At 59.0% G+C, this 20,692-nt stretch overlaps 1 protein-coding gene across 2 annotated transcripts in view; it reads right to left on the bottom strand.

Moving 5' to 3' along the window:
* Nucleotides 1-19,564, bottom strand: part of CAMKK1 (calcium/calmodulin dependent protein kinase kinase 1) — a 41,079-nt gene extending 21,515 nt beyond the window's left edge. The window contains exons 1-2 of one of the 2 annotated variants that reach the window (XM_074297778.1): nucleotides 19,375-19,564; nucleotides 2,046-2,548 (exon numbers count right to left, since the gene is read on the bottom strand). In XM_074297778.1, the coding sequence (XP_074153879.1) occupies nucleotides 2,046-2,501 (456 nt within the window). In that variant the 5' untranslated portion in view covers nucleotides 2,502-2,548; nucleotides 19,375-19,564. Of the gene's footprint in view, nucleotides 1-2,045; nucleotides 2,549-13,610; nucleotides 13,745-19,374 lie in introns of those variants that run through there. The other variant, XM_074297779.1, reaches the window with a different exon arrangement.
* Between the last annotated feature and the right edge of the window lie 1,128 nt (nucleotides 19,565-20,692).

Here is a 20,692-nt window from a genome sequence, read left to right as displayed (position 1 = left end):
AACCCTCCTCACCCATGCTGTACCCTTGCAGGATAGACATTCTCTTCACCTATGCTTGCGATTCCCTTGTAGGAAAGCAATCCTCCTAACCCAGGCTTGCAAGACCCTTGCAGGATAGGAACCCACCTCACCCACGATTGCAACATCTTTGTAGGAAAGCAATGCTCCTAACCCATGCTTGCAACACCCTTGCAGGATAGCAATCCTCCTCACCCATGCTTGCAATACCCTTGCAGGATAGCAATCCTCCTCACCCATGCTTGCAATACCCTTGCAGGATAGCAATGCTCCTCACCCATGCTTGCAATACCCTTGCAGGATAGCAATGCTCCTCACCCATACTTGCAACATCCTTGCAAGATAGCAACCCTCCTCACCCATGCTGTACCCTTGCAGGATAGACATTCTCTTCACCTATGCTTGCGATTCCCTTGTAGGAAAGCAATCCTCCTAACCCAGGCTTGCAAGACCCTTGCAGGATAGGAACCCACCTCACCCACAATTGCAACATCTTTGTAGGAAAGCAATGCTCCTAACCCATGCTTGCAACACCCTTGCAGGATAGCAATCCTCCTCACCCATGCTTGCAATACCCTTGCAGGATAGCAATGCTCCTCACCCATGCTGCAACACCCTTGCAGGATAGACATTCTCTTCACCTATGCTTGTGATTCCCTTGTAGGAAAGCAATCCTCCTAACCCATGCTTGGAATACCTTTGCAGGATAGCAATACACCTCACCCACGATTGCAACACCTTTGTATGAAAGCAATGCTCCTAACCCATGCTTGCAACACCCTTGCAGGATAGCTATCTGTTGGAAGCCACAATCTCTAAGCTGATTGGCAAAGCCCAGCACTGAGACCAAATGTGCACAGCACTCAGGCAGGAACATTTCTTTCTATGGTTCTCATTAGTGCACTATTATTTCCTATATTCTTTATAACTGGATTGATTAAAGCACTAAACATTATCTAAAAAAAATCTGGTGACAAGGGGAATTTGGGCAAGTTAACTAGAAATGATTCCACAGGCATATTCTGGCCTAATAAAACTAATCTCTCACTGAGACAAATGATAAAGGAGAGAACAGCATTGTCACTATCGGAGAGAATCCAAAGGTCCAAGAAATAATGGTGTTTACCAACTTAAATCAGAAAAGATCAGTATGTCTAGGAACCAAAAGATGGTTAAAGTATAACTAGGAATTGCCCTAAATGCCTGTGTACATGGTTTCAAGTCGGAGGAATCAAAATCCACAGAATTGACAGAAGACATAAGTAAACTAACAAAATTCACTGACATTTAACCTTGTATAACATTTACCTTTCATTATTGGCTTCGCGTAATGTAAGCGATAATTAACACTTAACCACAAAAAACTTACTCAAATATTAAATGTAGTAACACATAAAGGCCAATAAGTCAGACACGTCTGAAGACTATGTTGACCTAAAGAAAAGTCTATGATCACGATATAGTATAAAATAAAGCCTGAAGGAGCCTGAGGGAAGCGGGGGCATCACTTCCATCAGCTCCTCACTCAAACTACCCCACGACTCCTGTCTTCCTTTGACGCGACCCTATTCCTCCTGCTCAAGCCCCTGACCCCCCTGCAGAGGCTGGACCCCTGCAGCTATCCTCCTGACACCTGCTTGCACCCCTCCAGTAGTTATCCTCTTCACCCATGTTTGTAACTCTTCCAGGACAGCAATCCTCCTCACCCATGCTTGCAACATCCTTGCGGGTTAGCAGCACCCCCCCCCCCAGTAATCATCTTCCTCACTTACGGTTGCAGAACAGCCCTTCTCCCCAGCCCAGTCCTAGGCAGCGCTTGGTGCTTTCTCTTACTATTTGTCCCATAGGATAGCGGTTATCCCAGTGCTGGGCCCATAGAAAAAGTCAAGGAAGGCTTGAGGAATACTTGGGAACCTCTTACAGAAACTCTTTTCCTTGGCATTGGCAAAGGGGCTCACAAGCCCCACCCCCTCACTCCTGTGCCCAGGTTGGCTACGCTCAGGCTGTTCACCCAGAGCCTCACCTACCTCCACGTCCGAGATGGACACTCGGTTGGATTCAATGGTGGGCCGGCGCGCAACGCGGGGTGAGATATGGTTGGCGGGACCCGTGGCATAGGGCCCACTCACAGAGGGGCAGGCAGCAGAGAGACAGTTTCTGCTTGGTTTTTCCTGGAGAGAGAGCTTCCTGTCAGTCAGTGAAGGCCGGACAGGGATGTCCTTGGGCTCCTTCTGGGGATGGGCGTCTTGTGTGGTGAGGGAGGGGGCTGATGGGATCCTCTCTCTGGCTTCAGGAGGGCCGCTGCTTGCTGGAAAGTCTGGGCTGTGGCCATCCCCGGAGAAGACGGCACAGTCATCCCCCGCGCCTGCTCCCCCCGGCTCAGCCACATCGATGGCAGCCACCCTCTCCGCCAGCTCTGTGCAGGGCTCCTGGCAGCACAGGCTTGAGGCTCCCTCCATGCTGGGGATGAAGGCCAGCTTCATGCACCAGCGTGGCCTGGGCCTCCGGCCGGCAGGAATGATCAGACACCCTGGAAGAGAACACAGGGAAAGAGGTGAGGTGTGGCTGCCCGGGACCCCGGGACCCGACAGCCCTTAGATTTGAAGCCGGGTCTCCCGACTCCCGAAGCAGCATCCCCTGGGCCTGGCCCTGACGCCCCGGGTGGAATACCAAGTCCTTTGCCCCCTCAGCCTCATCTTCCTAATTCTTGGTCAAAGTGAGTCCCGAGTGCCCGCTTGTCCCAGCCCCACCTGCTAGTGACCTTTGGCCTCAGCTGCTCCCTCAAGGCTACCACATATGGTGGTTATGAGGCTCCTGTCAGGCAGGGCAGCTGGGCCCCAGGCCCCAGAAAACAGAAAGCTGGAGAAGTGAGGCAAGCAGTTCCTAGGAAGGAGCACCTCCAAACGGAAGGCCAGGCTAGCATACTAATGATAGAAGCTTGAGACTTCCTACTTCTCTTGCCCAGCTCTCTCCGGGGCCGACTGGCCACAGAGAACCATAGCTTGCCAGGATGGAGACCCAGCCCTAGTTGCCTCACCAAGTGACCACACTTCAGCCCACTCGGGGTGGGAGGCACAGACTCCGTCCAGAGCCACCCTCCCCAGCACATCCACAAAGGTGTCCAGCCTCTGCTTGAGGATCTCCGGCGGCAAGGAGCCCACGACCTCCCCAGGCGGCCACTCGGGCCGAACTAGCTCTCGATACGAGGCTGACTAGGTGGAGGCTCTCTGAACTGTTTTCCCTCTGCCGTGTCAAGAGGAGCTTGTTAACTGAGTGATCGCCCTAAATTGTTAGGAAATTCTTATTGTCGTTAATCCTTTCATCATTTCTAGCGTTATTATTAGTCCCTTAATATTACATTGTTCCATCAGAATACATCCTCATACAGCACTGTTATTGAAGTGTACAACGATCTCCTGCTCCTGCTCATTTCATTCAGCATCAGTTCCTGTCAGTCTCTCCGGCCTCTCTGGATTCCTCCTGCTGGTCATTTCTTACAGAACAATAATATCCCATAATATTCATATACCACAATTTATTCTCCAATGGATGGGCATCCATTCAGTTTCCAGTTTCTGGCCACTACAAAGAGGGCTGCCACAAACATTTCTGCACATGTGGTCCCTTTCCCTTCTTTAAGATCTCTTAGCAACACTGCTGGGTCAAAGGGGATGCACAGTTTGATAAGTTTTTGAGCATAGTTCCAAATTGTTCTCCAGAATGGCCGGATTCTTTCACAGCTCCACCAGCAATGCATCAGTGTCCCAGTTTTCCCACATTCCCTCCAACATTTGTCATTATCTTTTCCTGTCATCTTAGCCAATCTGACACGTGTGAAGTGGGATCTCAGAGTTGTCTTAATTTTCTTCATCCAAACTCATGAGTCCTTTAACATGTGCATGTGTAGGTGGGGGATGTTGAAGGTTCGGGGATGTTGAAGGTTCTGGGACGTAGGGACAAAAGGCCTCGATAGCCCGAGGATGCTGGCCGGGGTTCCTGGGACTCGGGGAGCTGGCCCTCCCAGGGAAGCTTCCCCTCCCCGCAGGAAGCTGACACTTTTCTGGTGCACAGAGTCCTCAGAGAAGTTAGGGGACAAAGCGGGGGTCAGGTCCAGGGGAGGCAGGGGATCGAGGCTACAGGACCTGGCCCCGTGTGGGCCCAGACTTCTAGGAAATGCAGAGGGGGCGAAGCTGGGAGAAGCGAGGGATGGGGGCAGACAGATGCCGTGGCCAGTGGGGGATGGGGAAGTGCTAGTGGGGCAGTCAGGGAGGGGAGCCACGCAATAAGGAGCTGACTGGCCGCCGCCCTCTCACCCTGCCTGGACAAAGCCCCTAGACGGGCAGGCCCAGAGGCCCCGGGGGCCAGCGAGGAAGCCTTGGCCCCAGCCCTGCAGAAGCTCCTGCCGGATCCCGCCCCGCCGCCCCGTCATCGCCCAGTTCTGCTGAATCACAGGCAGAATTCTGTGAAAACACAAAAAGCTTTTCTTTCTTTTTTTTCAAGTCCATCCTAAGTCCATCCAAGAGGCTGATGAGCAGCCGGCCCCTCAACTGTCAAACAGGAGAGACCGTGAGCCCCGACCCCTCCCAGAAGAACGGGGGCAGATGCCTCCCAGTTGCCCTACCGGAACGACCCAAACAGACTCAGAACTGAGCTGTTGGCAGCGGCGGGAAGCTTCAGAGGAGGCCGCGGATTAACAGGTCACTGCCTCCCCGGCCCCACTGGGTCATGCCCCGGGGCTGGCCAGCTGTCTAGTCTGGCTGCATTCTACCTGGCCACCGGCTCCAGAAGGGAGAGGCGGGCAGGGCGCAGCCTCCCCAGACACCCTCCTCCCTGGCCCCAGATTAAGCCGGCGAGCAGATGCAGCAGGAACAGGCATCTGAGCACCAGCCTGTGTGGGCACGGCCCGGCGGGGCACAGCAGCCAGCCGGCTCCGAGGCGGCACCTCTGCGGCAGATGCCAGGGCCTTTGGCACAGGCCCAGGGAGGCGGGGCCGGCCTGCTGGCGAGAACCCGTCCGGCGAGGTCGGAGAGGAGCCCGGCCGATGTCTCTCGGCCAGTGCAGCCTCAGACCAGGCCGGCGGGCAGAGCCATTTGTAACCCTCTAGATGCCCCCAGCCTGGGCACAGCACCTGGCACGGAGGGCACCCATCAATGGATGGAAACTTTAGGACTTCCCAGAGGGCGGGCAGAGCCAGCACTAGAGGCTCTGAAGGGACGGCTGGGCTCCCATGGCTGCTATGGGAACACCCCCAGCCTAGCCCGGACCACCCACCCGCAATGGGCCTGCAAAAAGCGGACCTGGCCAGGAAGGGGCAGATGTCCGAGGCTTGACAAGCACTAAATTCCCTCAGTGGAGGCTCATAAAGGCACCTCTGGATCCCCAAACTAGACACCAGAGGGGGGAGGGGAAGAGGGGCCCCTCCAGAGGCCTCCAGTGGAGGCTCCCCAGAGCTGGCTGGCTTAGCCCTTCCCAGGAAGGGGAGTCTCTTTTGGTCCTTCAGCAGCCCCAGAAGGCGGGCCCAGAGTGGGGGGGCCTGTCCCTAGGACCTCTGCCTCCCCCCGACTGGCCCCGGCTGAGCTCAAGCCTTTCTCACTTCCCATGGGGCCACTGAAACAGCCTTCTGGGTCTCCCTGACTCAGGCCTCCATTCTGTCTTCCACACGGACGCCCAAGACATGGTGACTGCTTGGCCCCCTACTCAAGAGCTCCCTAGTGCCCCAAGACCCAATACACACACCTCCTTTTGTACGGAAAGCCTTCCCAGCGTGGACCAATGCATCCTATCAGACGCGCTCATGTCCCGTCCCTGACCCTTGGGCACTCATCCGTTCATATACACCCCCCACCCCCACATCATCCCCCTTTGGTCCACCGCTTCTCAGCGGGCGCAGAGTAAACACCTGACCGGAAGTGCCTCGTGCAGGAGCCGATGGCAGCCCGCCAGATGGGCCATCCTGGGCTGGCCCTTTCTACCTTTCTTTCCCAACTCCTGTTGCCCCCAAGTTCCTCCCGCTGCCCCCTCGGCCCCAGCCAGACAGAGCGGGCCCAGAGGCGCCGAGGCAGCCCAGGGGGAGGCAGGCAGGGGCTAGGCCGGCCAGGGACCAGCCTCATTCCTCTTCCCGACTTCCTCCTGTCCACCCGGGGCACAGAGATCGCCTAAGCCCCATCACATTCCTCTCCTCCACACAGCCCCGCTCCCTCCTCTGCCCCAGGTGCCCATCTGCTCCACCCCCACACACAGCTGCCAGGCTTGTGCTCTCTGGGGCACCTGCCACTTGGAGAGCGCCAATGGAGAGGCAGGGAGGGGGGCAAAATGCCCCAGAATCTACTCCTTTCCTCCCTCGCTTACACCCACAAATGCAGATTAAACCATAAATCTGATGGGGGAGGGGAGAAGAGACAAAAGAGCATACCCTCCTCCCCCCTCCTCCCGCCCCTGCTGCTGGGGGTGTGGGGGTGGTCTCTGGGTCTGAACTTCTGCTGTGGCTGAGTTGGGGGGAAACAACTGGGTCCAGCTTAACTACCAGCAGCAGCGAGAAGACTTTTTTTCTTATTAACTATTCCCCAATTATACTTTAATCTGGTGCAGTTATCATGTTGGCCACCAAACACACATACACGCACACACACAACCAAGGTTAACAGCTAGGTCAGCAAATTCTGTAAAGTAGGGAAGGAGAAGGGGAAGGATAGGGAATAAATATTTATAGAGTGCCAACTGTGTGTTCAATACTACAAATATCATTTCATTTGATCCTTATCCTACCTGTGAGGCAGGTGCCATTATTATCTCCATCTTACAGTTGAGGACACTGAGGCAAACAGAGATGAAATAAATGACTTATTACAAAGTATCTGAAACCACATTTGAACTCAGATCTTCCTCACTCCAGGCCAAAAGCTCTATGCATTCTGACACCCTTTAGTTCCCCACAAAAGAATCTCTAGAAAGCCTCAAAGAATTTATTCACAAAACCAAAGAAGCACAAATTGCTTAAAGGTCAATAGGGGAGGGATTCTAGGTCAACAGAACAGTAAATGCCTAAAAGTAATAATTCACTTTTTAGCTTGGAAATCTCCAAATAAGTGGCTCCATTGTGTGTTATTATAATGGAAACAAGTAAAGTTTGCAATGTGCATCATGATGCCCCTTAAATATGTCCACGTTTGTAAGTAGCCAAATTAAAACATGATAAAAATGAGGGAGAAGGGGAAGGTGATGTGGACCAACAAAAAGAATGGTGATTTCAGAGAATTAAATCCTATTTCTGCCAACTCTTCCTCTGGGTCTGTTCCTCCCTCTGTAAAAGGGAGGGAAGTTGGATTTACCAATCAATAACATTTATTAAATGCCTATTGTGTGTGACAAGCACTGTGCCCGGGGATACACAGAAGAGTAAAAGCCATCCTTGGCTTGAGGAGCTCGCTCTCTAATGGGAATGAAAACACACAAGCAAACAAGTTATAAGCAGGATAAATTGGGAATAATCAACAGAGAGCTGTGCTAGAGTTGAGAAGGTTTGGGCAAGGTTTCCTGGGGAAGGTGGGGTTTTATCTGAGACTTAGAAGACGCCCATGAAATTGCTGAGTGTGCATAACATGATTGGACCTGCACTTTAAGAAAATCCCTTTGGTGGTTGAATGGAGGATGAACTAGAGTAGGAAGAGCATTAAGGTAGGCAGACCCCCCAGCATCAGACCCCTTAGACCAGCTGTGAGGTGAGAATGGTCTGTACTGGGTAGAGAAAGGGCCAGGAGAGGAGAAGGTACGTTAGGGAGATGCAGAGGTGAAATGGAAGGAGGTATGAGAAATATTGAAGAGGTGAAAGTGACAAGAAATGCTGCAAAGGTGACATCTACAAGAGATATTGCAGAAGTGAAATAGACAAGAGATGCTGCAGAGGTGAAAATGACAAGGGATACTGCAGAGGTGAAAGTGACAAGAGATACTGCAGAGGTGAAAGTGACAAGAGATACTGCAGAGGTGAAACTGACAAGAAATGCTAGAGGTTGAATGTCAGAGAGATGCTGCAGAGGTGAAACTGATAAGAGATGCTGCAGATATGAAATCAACAGACCTTGGCTGCAGACTGGATAAGGCTGGGGGGAGGAAGAGTGAGGAGTCCAGGCTGATTTCTAAATTGAGAGTCTACAGGATTGGGAGCCAGTATACAGGGAGAGACTGAAGATAAGTGAGAGTGAGAAGAAATGAGAGAGGGGCAATTTACTGGAGAAGACAGGATGGAATGGGATCATTTGAGCATAAAGAATTCGATGGCTCTCCTCCTCACATGAGGGAGGGATGAGGGAGGAGATAGTAGAGGAAGACCAAGAGAGAGGAGATGAAGAGGGGAGACGGGGAAGCTCATGATGAATGGTCTCAATTTTTCCTGTAAAATACAAGGGAAGAGTCTCAGTGGAGAGAGTGGGGGAGGGGAACCGTGGCAGGTTTGAGGAGGGATGAGGTGGTTTGGAAGAGTTAATTCGAGAGAGGTCATGATTTTCTCTATCTCCATTCAGCAGTGTGTGTGTGGGAGCAGAGGCACATATAAAATTCTGCTCCATTCCAAGCCTATGAGCTATTAACTGCTGTGCCGAGAAAGCCAAACTGCTATTTCACAAAATGAGGGTCAAGCTCATAAATCACAAATAGTTCACATATTCAAGGAAAGGAATTTAATTCACTAAATAGTAGCAGGAATTGCAGAAGAGCTAGCTCATTTTTGACACTTCAGATAATATCAAGAACAAAACCCGAAGAGGTTTTGGACATTTATAACATCAGAGACGTCTGGTAAGGATCAGTGTGAATGAGTCAGCTCCTCTCAGCCTCACAAAGATCCAAGACAGGCACAAAGGACTGGCCACATCTGGAGAGGGACTGATGGGCTCCGAATTCAGACTGGAGCGCACTTTATTCTTCCTCATGGGGTTTTTTCCCTTTTCATCCATTTCTTCTTTCACTACAGTGACCAATAAGGAAGCAAGTTTTACATGACAGCACAGGTCTATCAAACTGCTTACTATCTTCAGAAGAGGGGAGGAGGGAGGGGAGGAGGGAGGGAAGAGAAGAGGGAGGGGAGGAGGGAGAAGAATCTTGTAAAAATGGATGCTAAATATGTTTTTGATGTGGGACTGGGGGAAAACAATCCCTCTGGCTCCGATTTGTAATGTTTGACAACTTTCACGGTGTAAATGCTCCTACTGAAGATTTAACAACTGGCTGAGTAAAGGCTGGTCCCAGCTCACACCATCCCGGCCCGTATCTTTGTGCGCAGAAATTCCCCCACTTGGGACCCTTTCTCGGTTCCTCCATGAGCCTTCCCTGATGCCCGAGTGGGAGGGGAGCTCCGCCAGCCCACGGCACTGCCCCGTCTAGCCCTCCTACTCCAGCTGGTCACCATGGCCGTTAGAAGCGGCTTTCCTGGCAGGGGGTGGGGTTTCATCCTGATGGCCACAAGTAAGTCTTGCCAACGGATGGCCGAGCTTCCTAGCACCCCCCAGGGCTGCTCTGGGCAATTACAGAAGTGAGGATGACAACAGTGGCGCGTCCTGGGGGGCCGCAGCCTCCCCCCCAGCGCTCCCCAGGAGGTGCGGATAACGGCGGACAATCCCCTGCTGCTGACTTGCCAGGTGAGCTCACGGAGATCACCCAGGACAAACACCGGCCCTCGGGGATCGGCCCCCACCCTGGGCTGAGGGAGACCGGCCAGCTGAGAGAGAGGAGCCTCCCGACAGCCCAGGGAGGAGGCAGAGGCTCGGAGCCCGAGGGGCACAGCCGAGGGGCCGAGGCTTTAGGCTCAGGGAGATCCGCAGCAGCCCACGTCCGCTGAAGCAGGTGGAGCTGGGGGAGAACGGGAAGGGCCCGCCCTCTGGGGAAAGGGGGCTGCCCATGCAGAGCCCCGAGTCCCATCTGCTTTCTGCATGCTGGCTCTGCCCCCTCCCCCACACTGGCTCCGCAGCGCCCCTCCTTCTGCCTGGTGGGCATGGCCCCGCTGGCTCTGTGGGGAAGCGTCCATGAGATCATGGTCTGCGAACGCTCTGCAGACCAGAAGTTCCAGCCCCGCCTGCTCCCTCATTCAGGCTGTTTCTAAGCCCCCCTCCCTCCCAGAAGCCGAGCAGCAGGCCCCAGCCAGAGGGGGGCCACTGGGGGGCAGGGTCCGGCACTGGGGCTTTCTCCAGGCCAAGCGCCCAGGGCGGAGAAGCTCGGGCCTGGGCCAAGTCATGAGTCAAAGCCCAGCCCGCCTGCCCGCACCTCCCTGGCCTGGGGGACAGGACTCCTTCCCGAGGCAAGCCCAGCGGGGGGTCCAGGGCAAGAGGGGGGCTTTGGGGAGAGCCTGGGCTAGCCCGGTCTCTGCAGGTGGCTCGGCCCCAGGGCTCTGTGTGTGTGGGGGGGTTCCCCTTGGGCCCAGGGATCCCTCCATGTGAGGGGGAAGTTCCCAAAGCCAACCTGGGTGGGAGTCCTGCTGGTAGGGGCAGTGAGGAGGGAGGGAGGCCCGGGGTGAGCCCCGCCTCCCACGGACTCAGCCTCTACCGTCCCCAGCCTGAAGGCCACCTGGAAGCTTTGGTTATTTGGAGGAACAGGACCCTGTCCCTCCCTGTGGAGCCTGCCCAGAAAGGGGGCGAGAGGCCGGCATCAGTGCCCCTCTGGGGAGAACAGGGCACAGCCCCCCCAGGCACCCCCTTGCATCCTCAGCCCTCGGCACCGTGCCCGCTCCCCATGGCCAGCCCAGGCTTTGTTGTTAACTGCAGGTGCCCTCCGACAGCCTGGCTGCTCCGGGGCTGGGCTGGGGGCGTGCCAGCCCCTTTCCTATCTCCCATAAGACACAAAGATTCCCAGGGGGCCTTGCAAGTAGGTTCCTCTTCCCCCTCCCCGCACTTCCCCTCCCACAGAGCGTCTCCCTCCTCTTCCCCATGATCAAAGGGCCGCACACCCTCATCTCAGGGTTTGAGTGAGACAGGAAGAGGCTCCTCTGCCCCCGCCCATCCCCCCCCTTCCTCACACCCTGGGGCAAGGCTGCAGGAGAAGGTGCAAGCCAGGGGCCCTTCCAGAGCTCTCCCGGCTGGAGGTCAGCCAAAGAGGGCGGGCGCGGGGGCAAAGGGGAAAGGTCAATGAGGAAGCTTCAGGGTGCTCTAGACTAGCCAGAGCCTGGAGGAGACGCTGTAGGGTCACAGAACCTGACCGCTTCTTCTCCCCTGCAAAGGCCGGGCCTAACACTGTGGAGGAGCCGGTCAGCTTGACCACGGGGTCCTCAGGTCCCTTACTTCCTGAGGGGGTTCAGTCTCCCCGTCTCAGGCACAAGCATGTGACTCTCAGACTCTAAGCCTCCAGGTCCCTGCCCAGTCCCCCAACGGCCGATTCTCTAACATCCAATCCTGGATGCTCCCCAGTGTGGGGGACCCTTCCCGAGGGGCCACAGGCCCTCCACACTCGGACTCGGGGCGGGTCACTGTCCCTTCAGTTACCAGTCCATTGCCGGCTTCCAGTAAGCTTTTGCCCTGCTGAGCCAGGCCGCTGGAGACCCCAGCCGTCCCCCCGGAACCCCCTCCATCTGAGAGGACCCCCCAGAGCCAGCATGGGCTCCACTAGCCTAACCCTCAACCTCAAGAACCCAGGCCACAGCCAGGAGTCGGGGGTGGACTCCACGGTCAAGAACTTCCTTCAGTGCCCCCACTTTTCACCACCTTTCTCCCATATCCTCTTTCTGGTAACCCGGTTCTCCCTGGAGGACACCCCATCATTGCAAACCTCTCAGGAGGAAGCCTCCCGTCCCCGCTGCCAGAGGCAGGAGGAAGGGCAGGACGCCTCTGACCAAAGCCCACGGGCTCCTCGCTGCCCAGCCCCCTCCAGGGGTCAGAGAAATGCCGCCTTTTCCCTCTCGTCTCCAGACTCACTCCCCAAACTTCTCAAACGATTTTTCTGTGGAGTTCGGGGTCAATGAGAAGCCCCCGGGCCTAGTGCGGGGTCAGTGGGAAGCCCCCGGGTCTCCTCACAAAGTGCTCTGAGATCAGCTCTCCCCTTCCTGTTTCTGCCCTTGCCTTTGGGCAGAACTCCCACCGGAGACTCGTCTGCCGTTTCTCCCAGTGTCCCCAAGCTTCTTGGGCCGGCCCATCTGCCTCAGTCTGACTTTTGATTCTGATACCTGCCAGATAAACGGCTTCATTTTCTAGTTTTGTGTCCAGCTTTGCTTTCCCCACCTTCCTCCAAGCACCCCGTTCTGTATAACTGGCTCCCCGTTATCCAGGGGAAGGGAAGAGGATCAGGATGGCATGGAAGTCCCAGTGCCGCCTCCTGCCCATCTGAGCAGAAGCTACACTTCCTTCCTCAGAACCAACCTGGAGAAAGCGGGAGGGCGGGGGGAGCAGAGCTGGCAGCCCTGGCTCAGAGGGGGCCTCAGGGACTCACAGTACCTGTGCTGGACAGAACTCTGCATTTGAGGGCGTGGGAAGGGTTCAAATCCTGCCCAAATCCCTTGTGCCCCGGGGACCTTGGAGAGACAAGTCCCCCGCATTTGTGGTCCTCATTTCTGCTGTGGCCCAGTCGGAAGCCCCTTCTCACTGGGATTGGGCGATCCCGGCAAGGTCCCGGAGGGGCCAGCCCGCTGCTCGTCCCCCGCTGCCCTTCCTAGAACGGAGGAGCTCCCCCTTGGTGCGGAAACGGGGCTGGGGTGGGGAGCGTTCCTGTTTGAGCTCCCAGAAGCCCCAGCCTGGTGCTAAGTGCTGCTGCCGGCTGCTGCCAACCCTCGAAGCCCAGCCAGGTTAGGTGAGTCACCGCCTGCCCGGACGGCGGCCCACAGGGATGACTCAGAGGCGGCATGCCGGGAAGCGTCCAGCTTCTTTGGTGCCAGTGACGGGCCGCTGCCCAGTCATGCTCACACACAGGCTGGGCGGCCCCATCGGGGTGGGGGGGCCCTATCTGGGGGGGCTGTCCATAGGGGGGGCTTTCTGTGGGGGGGCCCTGTCTATAAGGGGGGGCCCTGTCCATGGGGGCAGCCCAAGTGGGCAACTGGCAGCAGATGCCCCAGGAAGCTCAGCCCACTAGCTGGGCAGGTTGGCAGGGCTGCCCCCAGCATCTCTACCTCAAACCCATCAACCAAGCACTCGGTGACCCTGGGATCCAAACTTCCCAAGCATGTAGTAAGGAGCAGGAAAGAACTCGGGGACGCCCTGCCATGGGGAGGTGCTGCCCTGCCATGCGAGGGAACCGGACTGAAGTGAGGGAAGCTGGGCAAGGTCCCCGGCCTCACCCTCGCCTCCAGAGCCAGCTGGGGCCACGGCCAGACGCCTGGAGGTGGCCCTGAGGATGAGGGAGAACCAGTCCCTGCCCCCACCGTTCCTCCAAAATCAGACAGGAAGGTTCCTAGGAGAGGGGCAGACTGGGCCCTCCATTCCACAGGCTGGCTGGGAACCGTGGCTGATCGCCACCACGGGGACTCGAATCCATGCCCACGGACTCCCGCACACATCCTCACTCACCCACCAGCCCACAAGCAGGGCCCCGTGGTTCAGAGATGGCTGGGGGGAGGTTCTTCAATTTGCCTTTTGCAGCTTCTACCTTCCACTCCTGGCTCTGCCCCCAGAGACCAAACTCACCAAATCACTCCCCTTTTCCCACACGTGGCTCTCGTGTCCTCTTGCAGCTCCCCTCTCCAGACTAAGTATCACTAATTTCTTCAACAGTTTCTCTCATGAAAAGATCGTCCACTCAGGCCCTTCCCCTGCCCACGCTGCCCACTCCGGGCTGTCTAGCCACCCAGACCCTCTCAGACTGTCCATGTCCTTCTAGAGGCAGGATGCCTAGAACTGAGCACATTCTGGCCAGGGCAGAGGCAGAGAATAGAGGGGACTGTCCCGGGCCAAGGCCCGTCGGAGATCCCAGCAGCCTTCTGTCATTCCATCCCGCTGGAGACCCATGGAGAGCTTGCCGGCCACTCCAGCCCTCAGATCTTTTCCCGACCAACACCTGAAAAGACTGACGAAACCTTAAACCGAAGTGAAGAGCGAGGGCGTTTACCTTTTCTAGAACAGAGCGGCCGTGTCAGCTGACAATCCTATTTCTGTGAGAAATCTACAGGCAGAATCCGTTCCTGTGATGACTAATGGGGACAGCAGTGGAGGTGGCCTGGACTCCAAAGATACTGGCCCTGCCCCCCCCAACCCCAAGGTCCCAATGATCAGTCCAGAAGTGGGGGTGCCCCACGAGGCAGGGGAGAGATGCCCACAGGACAGAGCATAGGACTGGGGCAAAGGCAGCAGCTTGGCCCAAAGGAAAGTTCTGGATGCAGACTCAGAGGCCAGTTCCCTCTTGCTCACTAGCCACCAGACAGACCTTCCTGGGCCCCATACAAGGAGACCTGACCTTCCTAGGCCCTACATATGGAGACCTGGCCTTCCTGGGCCCCATACACGGAGACCTGGCCTTCCTGGGCCCCATACCCGGAGACCTGGCCTTCCTGGGCCCCATACACGGAGACCTGACCTTCCTAGGCCCTACATATGGAAACCTGGCCTTCCTGGGCCCCATACACGGAGACCTGGCCTTCCTGGGCCCCATACACGGAGACCTGGCCTTCCTGGGCCCCATACACGGAGACCTGACCTTCCTAGGCCCTACATATGGAAACCTGGCCTTCCTGGGCTCCATACACGGAGACCTGACCTTCCTGGGCTCCATACACGGAGACCTGGCCTTCCTGGGCCCCATACACGGAGACCTGACCTTCCTAGGCCCTACATATGGAAACCTGGCCTTCCTGGGCTCCATACACGGAGACCTGGCCTTCCTGGGCCCCATACAAGGAGACCTGACCTTCCTAGGCCCTACATATGGAGACCTGGCCTTCCTGGGCCCCATACACGGAGACCTGGCCTTCCTGGGCCCCATACACGGAGACCTGGCCTTCCTGGGCCCCATACACGGAGACCTGACCTTCCTAGGCCCTACATATGGAAACCTGGCCTTCCTGGGCTCCATACACGGAGACCTGACCTTCCTGGGCTCCATACACGGAGACCTGACCTTCCTGGACCCCACACAAGGAGATCTGACCTTCCTGGGTCCCTGCATGGAGACCTGAGCAGCCAAGTCATGGAGCTGAGATAGCTCTGGGCCACATCTGCCAGTACAGCAGCCAAGCCGCCCTCTCCCTGGACACTCCAGCAAGCTTCTACCAGTAGCTAAATGTCCTCCAGCCTAGGCAAGGAGTCCGCCTCTCTCTAGAGCCTAAAGTCCCCCGGGGTTGTGCCAGAGGCCAGGGCCACGGTGACAGGAGCCAGGCCCCCAGGCCCCCATGCGGCTGCCACCTGCCCTGCCTGAGGAACCCCACAGTATTTTCTTGGGCCTGTCCACACTGAATCAGCCCTGGGAGAGGCTGCCCTCTGCCCGTAGGCCCGAGGCAGAAACACCATTCCGGCTGGGCACTAATGTCTCAAACAAAGGGGCGCAGGGGCGGGGAGGGCCGGCAGAGGGGTGGGGAGGGCCAGCACTGGGGCGGGGAGGACCAGCACTGGGCTAGAAGGGCCTCCAAAGGAAAGGGAGTCTAACTCACACCTGATCTGGGTTCTGTGCTACACAGAATCCCCCCCACACACCCACCGCCATGGGCACCCTGCCTCTGCTTGAAGACTTCCTGGGGAGGGGAGCCCCCAACTCCCAAAGCAGCCCGGTCTGCTGGGAGAGGCTCTGAGGCTTGGGGAATAGCCTTCTCCTAAGCCTATTCAACCCTTGGAGGAGGAGGAAGAGGAGGAGGAGGAAAAATTTTAGCAGAATGAGGAGATGAGGGGGAGGGGAAGGGGGAAGAGAGGGAAAAGATAAAGGAGGAAGGAGAGGAGGGGGAGGGGAGTAGAGAAGAAGGAGAAAGAGGAAGGAGGAGAGGGATGGGAAAAGAGACAGGAAGGAAGAGGAAGAACAGGAGGGGGAGAAGAGGAGGGAGAGAGGGAAGAGGGAAAAAGGTAAAGGAGGAAGGAAAAGAGGAAGAGAAAGAGGAGGAAGAGGAAGGATTTGGGGCCACCCAGTCCTTTCCTGGCTATGCCCTCTCTTCATCTGGCCATTTCCTTCCAGTTTGTCATCAACCCCCCATTGGGGACCTTCTCTTCCTCACAAGGCTCTCTGAAGCTCTGTCTCACGCCCCCAATGGGTTGCATGTAACAGCGGGTCCATTAAGCCAGGTGGGCACTGGGGACAGCAAGGGAGGGGTCACCCCTCTGGGGACAGAGACCATCTAAGTGTCCAGCTTTATTAACTGAGCTTTTCCGGTCTATGTTGCTCGGATATTCATTGAGGGACCTCTCTTCCCTCCTGGGGCTGGCTGAACCCCCTTGTCTGCCCAGGGAGCCCCCCCCCCCCCGGTTGTGGCTCTTCAGGAAAGCTCTCCCAATGGCTGCTGGGGATTCCAGGAGGCCAGAGAGGAGGCTGCTGGGAGTGGCCAGCTTCATCTGCCGTCTGAGCTGGCTGGGAGTTTGGGGAAGGCCAGTGGCCTCGGGTGCCTTGGCACTGCCCCCACCTCCGGCTTTGCCCAAGACTCCTAGGGAACCCTTTGTGTCATATTCGATCCCGGATGGAGCCCCAATGAGGGCAGCTAAGCTGGAAGTCAGTGTGTCTGAACCAAGGCTGCTCTGAGTGGGCCCTGGCAGAGGAGGAAACGGCCTCCATGCTCCCTCTGCCTGAGGTGCCTGCCATCCAGAGCCTCAGCCCCCACCAGCTGAATGGGAGCCCGGGTATCGCCAGCTGGGCTGGGCTGGGCTAGCGCCCACCCCCTTATTCTTGGGCCTGGAGACCTTTGGCATGGGCTGGACGATTTAGTATCTCTGAAAGGGGCTCTTAAAGGACCCCCCGAGATCAGCAAATAGCCCCAGATGAGTAACTGAGAAGCAAGGTACTGGGGGTGGGTCCCCAAGAACAGGCCAGGTCAGGCTTCTTCCCTAGCCTGTGGCCTTCCCACAGAAGATGCCAGGCCCCAAAGGCCAAGTTCAGACGAAGCAACCTCCCTCCAGCGTCCAGAGAGAAAACCAGAGGATGGATCTGTCCCTGCCTGGCACGCCGCCAGCCCTCTCCCACTGATGGGCTGGCACGCCGCCAGCCCTCTCCCACTGACCGGCTGGCTCTCCCTCCGGCCCGGGCCTGCACAGCGCTCTCAGCGAGGGCTCCGGGGGCCGGATCTGCCCACAGCCCAGCAGGGCATCTGGGCCCAGGAGACCCACCAGAGACTCCAGGGGGCACCGTCCCGCTGCCAAACCTGCCGCCCTCCCGCTGGGGCTGTCACAGTGGGCTCAGTCGCTCCCAGTGACAAGAACCCCCCCCAGCCTTGCATTGTGTCCTACCCCCATTCTTCTCCTCCTCCTCTCCCCGGCCCAGGAGGGGCTCTCCCCTAGGGTGTGGAGGAGGGGAGGGCCGCGCCAGCCACAGAGCCACACAGCTCACATCTCCAGTCCCAGCATCTCCGCAATAAAACCATTATTCATGCATCTGCAGACTCTGCTGCTGCCGCAGCTCCATTTGCTGCAAGGTGGAGGGAATGCCTCAGGGAGGCCGGGGGTGGGGAGGAACCCAGACGAGCAAGCAGCCGGGCACTGCCCGCAGGGCCCGTGGAGGGCCGGGTGGGTTAAGGGAGCTGGAAGCACAGCCCTCCCTGCATGGGAAGCCCCTCTGCTGACGTGGAGAGCCCGTCCTCAGAGGCAGTCATCCCGCCGGGAAGGCCGAGGTCCGGCGCCCATAGGCCCCTCTCAGGCCAGAGGAAAGGCTCAGGCTCTCTGCCGTTCCCAGGCTTCTCTGGCGTGGATGTGGCCCCGAGCGGCCCCATGCCCGCTAAGCACTCCCAGAAGAGCCCTGGAGCCCCCCCTCCTTCCAAGGCCAAGAAGGGCTGCAATCTGCCTCCGAGGAGGCGTGTCCCGACTGAAATGCTGGCAGTCTGAGGCCATCCTGGTCACACGGAGGGGCTGGAGCCCCCTCCCAGAACTCATTCCCTTACTCGCAAGCTTCTCCCCGCTCCTGCAGAGCACTTTTCTCGCAAAACTCAGAGCCGGCAGGCGCCATTTCCCCCAAATGCTTGGACAAGTGCTTGCCGGGGCCCGGAAATGGTGAGTGGGCCGGGTCTACCCCCCCAGGGCACACAATCACAGGCGCCCCCCCTACGGCTCTCTGTGACAGTCCCTCCGCTAACAGTGCAAGACCTGGGGGGGGAGAGGAAAGCCCCAGGGTATCTCCCGGACTCTGGCTGGGAAGGAGCCTTAAGACCACGTGCTCTGCCCCGTCCCAGGAGGAGTCTCCCCTCACTGAGGAGGGTACCGAGGCACCACGGGGCAAATCGGACTCGCCTGACCGGGCTCCACCACAAAGCTGGGGGTTCCTGAGGCCAGGAGATAAAAGGTTCTTTGGAGGCTGGTCACCCCAAAGAGCGCCACTTGCCCCGTGCCAGCGTTTGCTGCACCACAGAAAGGAGAAGCTGGCCTTCGGGAGGACCCGGGCACCATGGCACCACGGGGGCAGCCCAGCGGGCCGGTGTGAGAGTGGCCCCCGGGGGTCTCGGGACTGGGGCTGGCCGGGAGGAGGGGGCAGCCCAGCTAACGGGCCCTGGGCCCGGCCCTTTAGGGCAGCACGTGTTTCTGCTGCGGCAGCGAGGCCAGGGCGCCCAGTGTCCTTGGGCGCGGTGCCCAGGTGCACCCTGGGAGGGAGAGTGCAGGAGCCGTTCTCTCGCCCGGGGCCTCGCCAGCTCCCACCTCCGCTCAGGATGGGAAAGCCAGAGGCAACCTCGAAGCCGCCCACCTGCTAGTGGGCGGCTAAGAACAGAGCTGCGACAGCTGGCAGAGATCAGCACAGGCCCTGCCCGTGGGCCCGCAGTGCCAGCTGGGGGGCAGCAGCTCCCTTTTCCTGAGGCAGGGGTGTGTGTGTGACATGTGTGTGTGTTTGGGGGGGGATGCAGGGCCCAGCACTGGGGCGCTCCTCACCCCCACAGAGCAGAACAGAAGGGCCGGGGAGGGGGGGGCAGTCACGGAGCAGCTCCCCAGGAACGGCCGGGGAGGAGGAGGGCCCAGGCCCACGTGAGGGCCTCCAGAACAATTTACACAGGTGTGAGCCCCCTCGGAAAAGGGGGGAGAGGCACCAAACCAAGCGCCCCCAGCCTCCCGCAAAGGCCTCTCTGCCCGGGCCGGACTCCCTCCCTTCTGCCAGCGCGCTCCCAGCTCCCACGCCGGGCCCGGGCCGACCCGCCGGCCTCCGCCGCGGGAATCCTCCCGGCCCGGGGGGCCGGCGCGCTGTCCCTGGCCGCCCGGTGGGCCCCGACCCCTCCCCACGCCGCCCCGCCCCCAGCGCTGGGCTCAGCCCGCCCGGCGCGCTCCCCCGGCCCGGCCAGCCTGGGCTTACCTCGCTCGATGCAGCAGCCGCCGTCCGGCCAGGCGGGCAGCGGGCAGGGCGGCGTCGGGCACGGCAGACAGCTGCGCCCGGCCGGGGTGCGCCGGGGCCCGGGCTGTCCTCGGTGCCCCCGCGCCGGCTTTCTGCCTAGCTCCCGAGCAGGGAGCCGCGTCTACGCGCTGCCGCCGCGGCTCCTCCCGCCACTCCGGCTCCTTCCTCCTGCTCCTCCTGCTCTCTTCCTCCTTTTCTTCCTCCTTTTCCTTCTCTTCCCTCTCCTCCTGCAGCTCCCCCTCCTTTTGCTCCTGCTTCTCTACCTCCTCTTCTGCCTCCTCCTCCTCCTCCTCTTCCTCCTCCCTCTCCAGGCGCAACCAGCTCCCGACTCAGCCAGACAGGGCACAGCTCGGCTCAGCCTCGGGCCGCGGGAGGGGCGGAGCCCGAGCGCAGCAGGCCGCCGCCCATTGGAGCCTGGCCGGGCCGCTGCCCGATTGGGCCGGGGGAGCGGGCCCCCACCCGGCCGGCGTCCAATGGCAGGTCGGGCGCCGGGGCGGCCCGTGGGGCGGACACCTGGGCCCGGGAGGGGAGGTGCTGAACCTGGGCGGGGGCCTGGGACCGGAGGCGACCTCCGGCCGGGAGCGAGCCCGACTTTCCCGCCAGGCCCGGACCCTTCCCGGCGAAGGGACCCTGGGCCAGGCCCTGGCCCTCTATGCCTCCTCGGCTGGGAGGGAAGCGCTTCTCCCGCGCTGGTACCGAGCCGAGGGCTCCCCCAGCTGGAGGCCGATCATTTTCACCTGGCCGGGATTGGAGCGGGCGGGGGGCGGGGGCGGGGAGCGGGGGGGGGGGGGGGGGGCTCAGCCTCGGGCCACAGCGCGCCCTCAGCTCCCAGCCCGCTGCCACCGGCCCAGCCTGAGGCTCGAAGCCGCTGGGGAGCGGAGAATCCGGGCTAGCACGCACCTGCATCCTGGACTCCCAGCCTCCCTGCCCGGCCAAAAGCAGGCCCCAAGTCCGGGGCCATCCCTCTGGCTCGCTCCCTCGCTCCTGACTAGGAGCCCCCGGTGGGAGGGGGTCCCCGCTCCATCGATTGGCCACCCTGCATGGTGACCGAGGTTGGGCTGGCCCACGGGTGACTGGGACACACACTGCCTGCTCCCTTGTCCCAGGGCAGGCCTTGGGCCCGTTTCATTCCCTTCCTCCCTCCCTCCCTTCCTCCCTCCCTCCTCCCTCCATTCCTTCCTTCCTTCCTCCCTCCCTTCCTCTTTCTCCTTTCTCCCTTCCTCCCCTCCCTCCCTCCCCTCTCTCCCCTCTCTCCCTCCCTCCCTCCCCTCTCTCCCCT

This window comes from Sminthopsis crassicaudata, chromosome 3 (genome assembly GCF_048593235.1).
Source record: "Sminthopsis crassicaudata isolate SCR6 chromosome 3, ASM4859323v1, whole genome shotgun sequence".
Taxonomy (NCBI): Eukaryota; Metazoa; Chordata; class Mammalia; order Dasyuromorphia; family Dasyuridae; genus Sminthopsis; species Sminthopsis crassicaudata.
The sequence above is the reverse complement of the archived record's forward strand: the minus strand, read 5'-3'. Positions and strand labels throughout refer to the sequence as shown.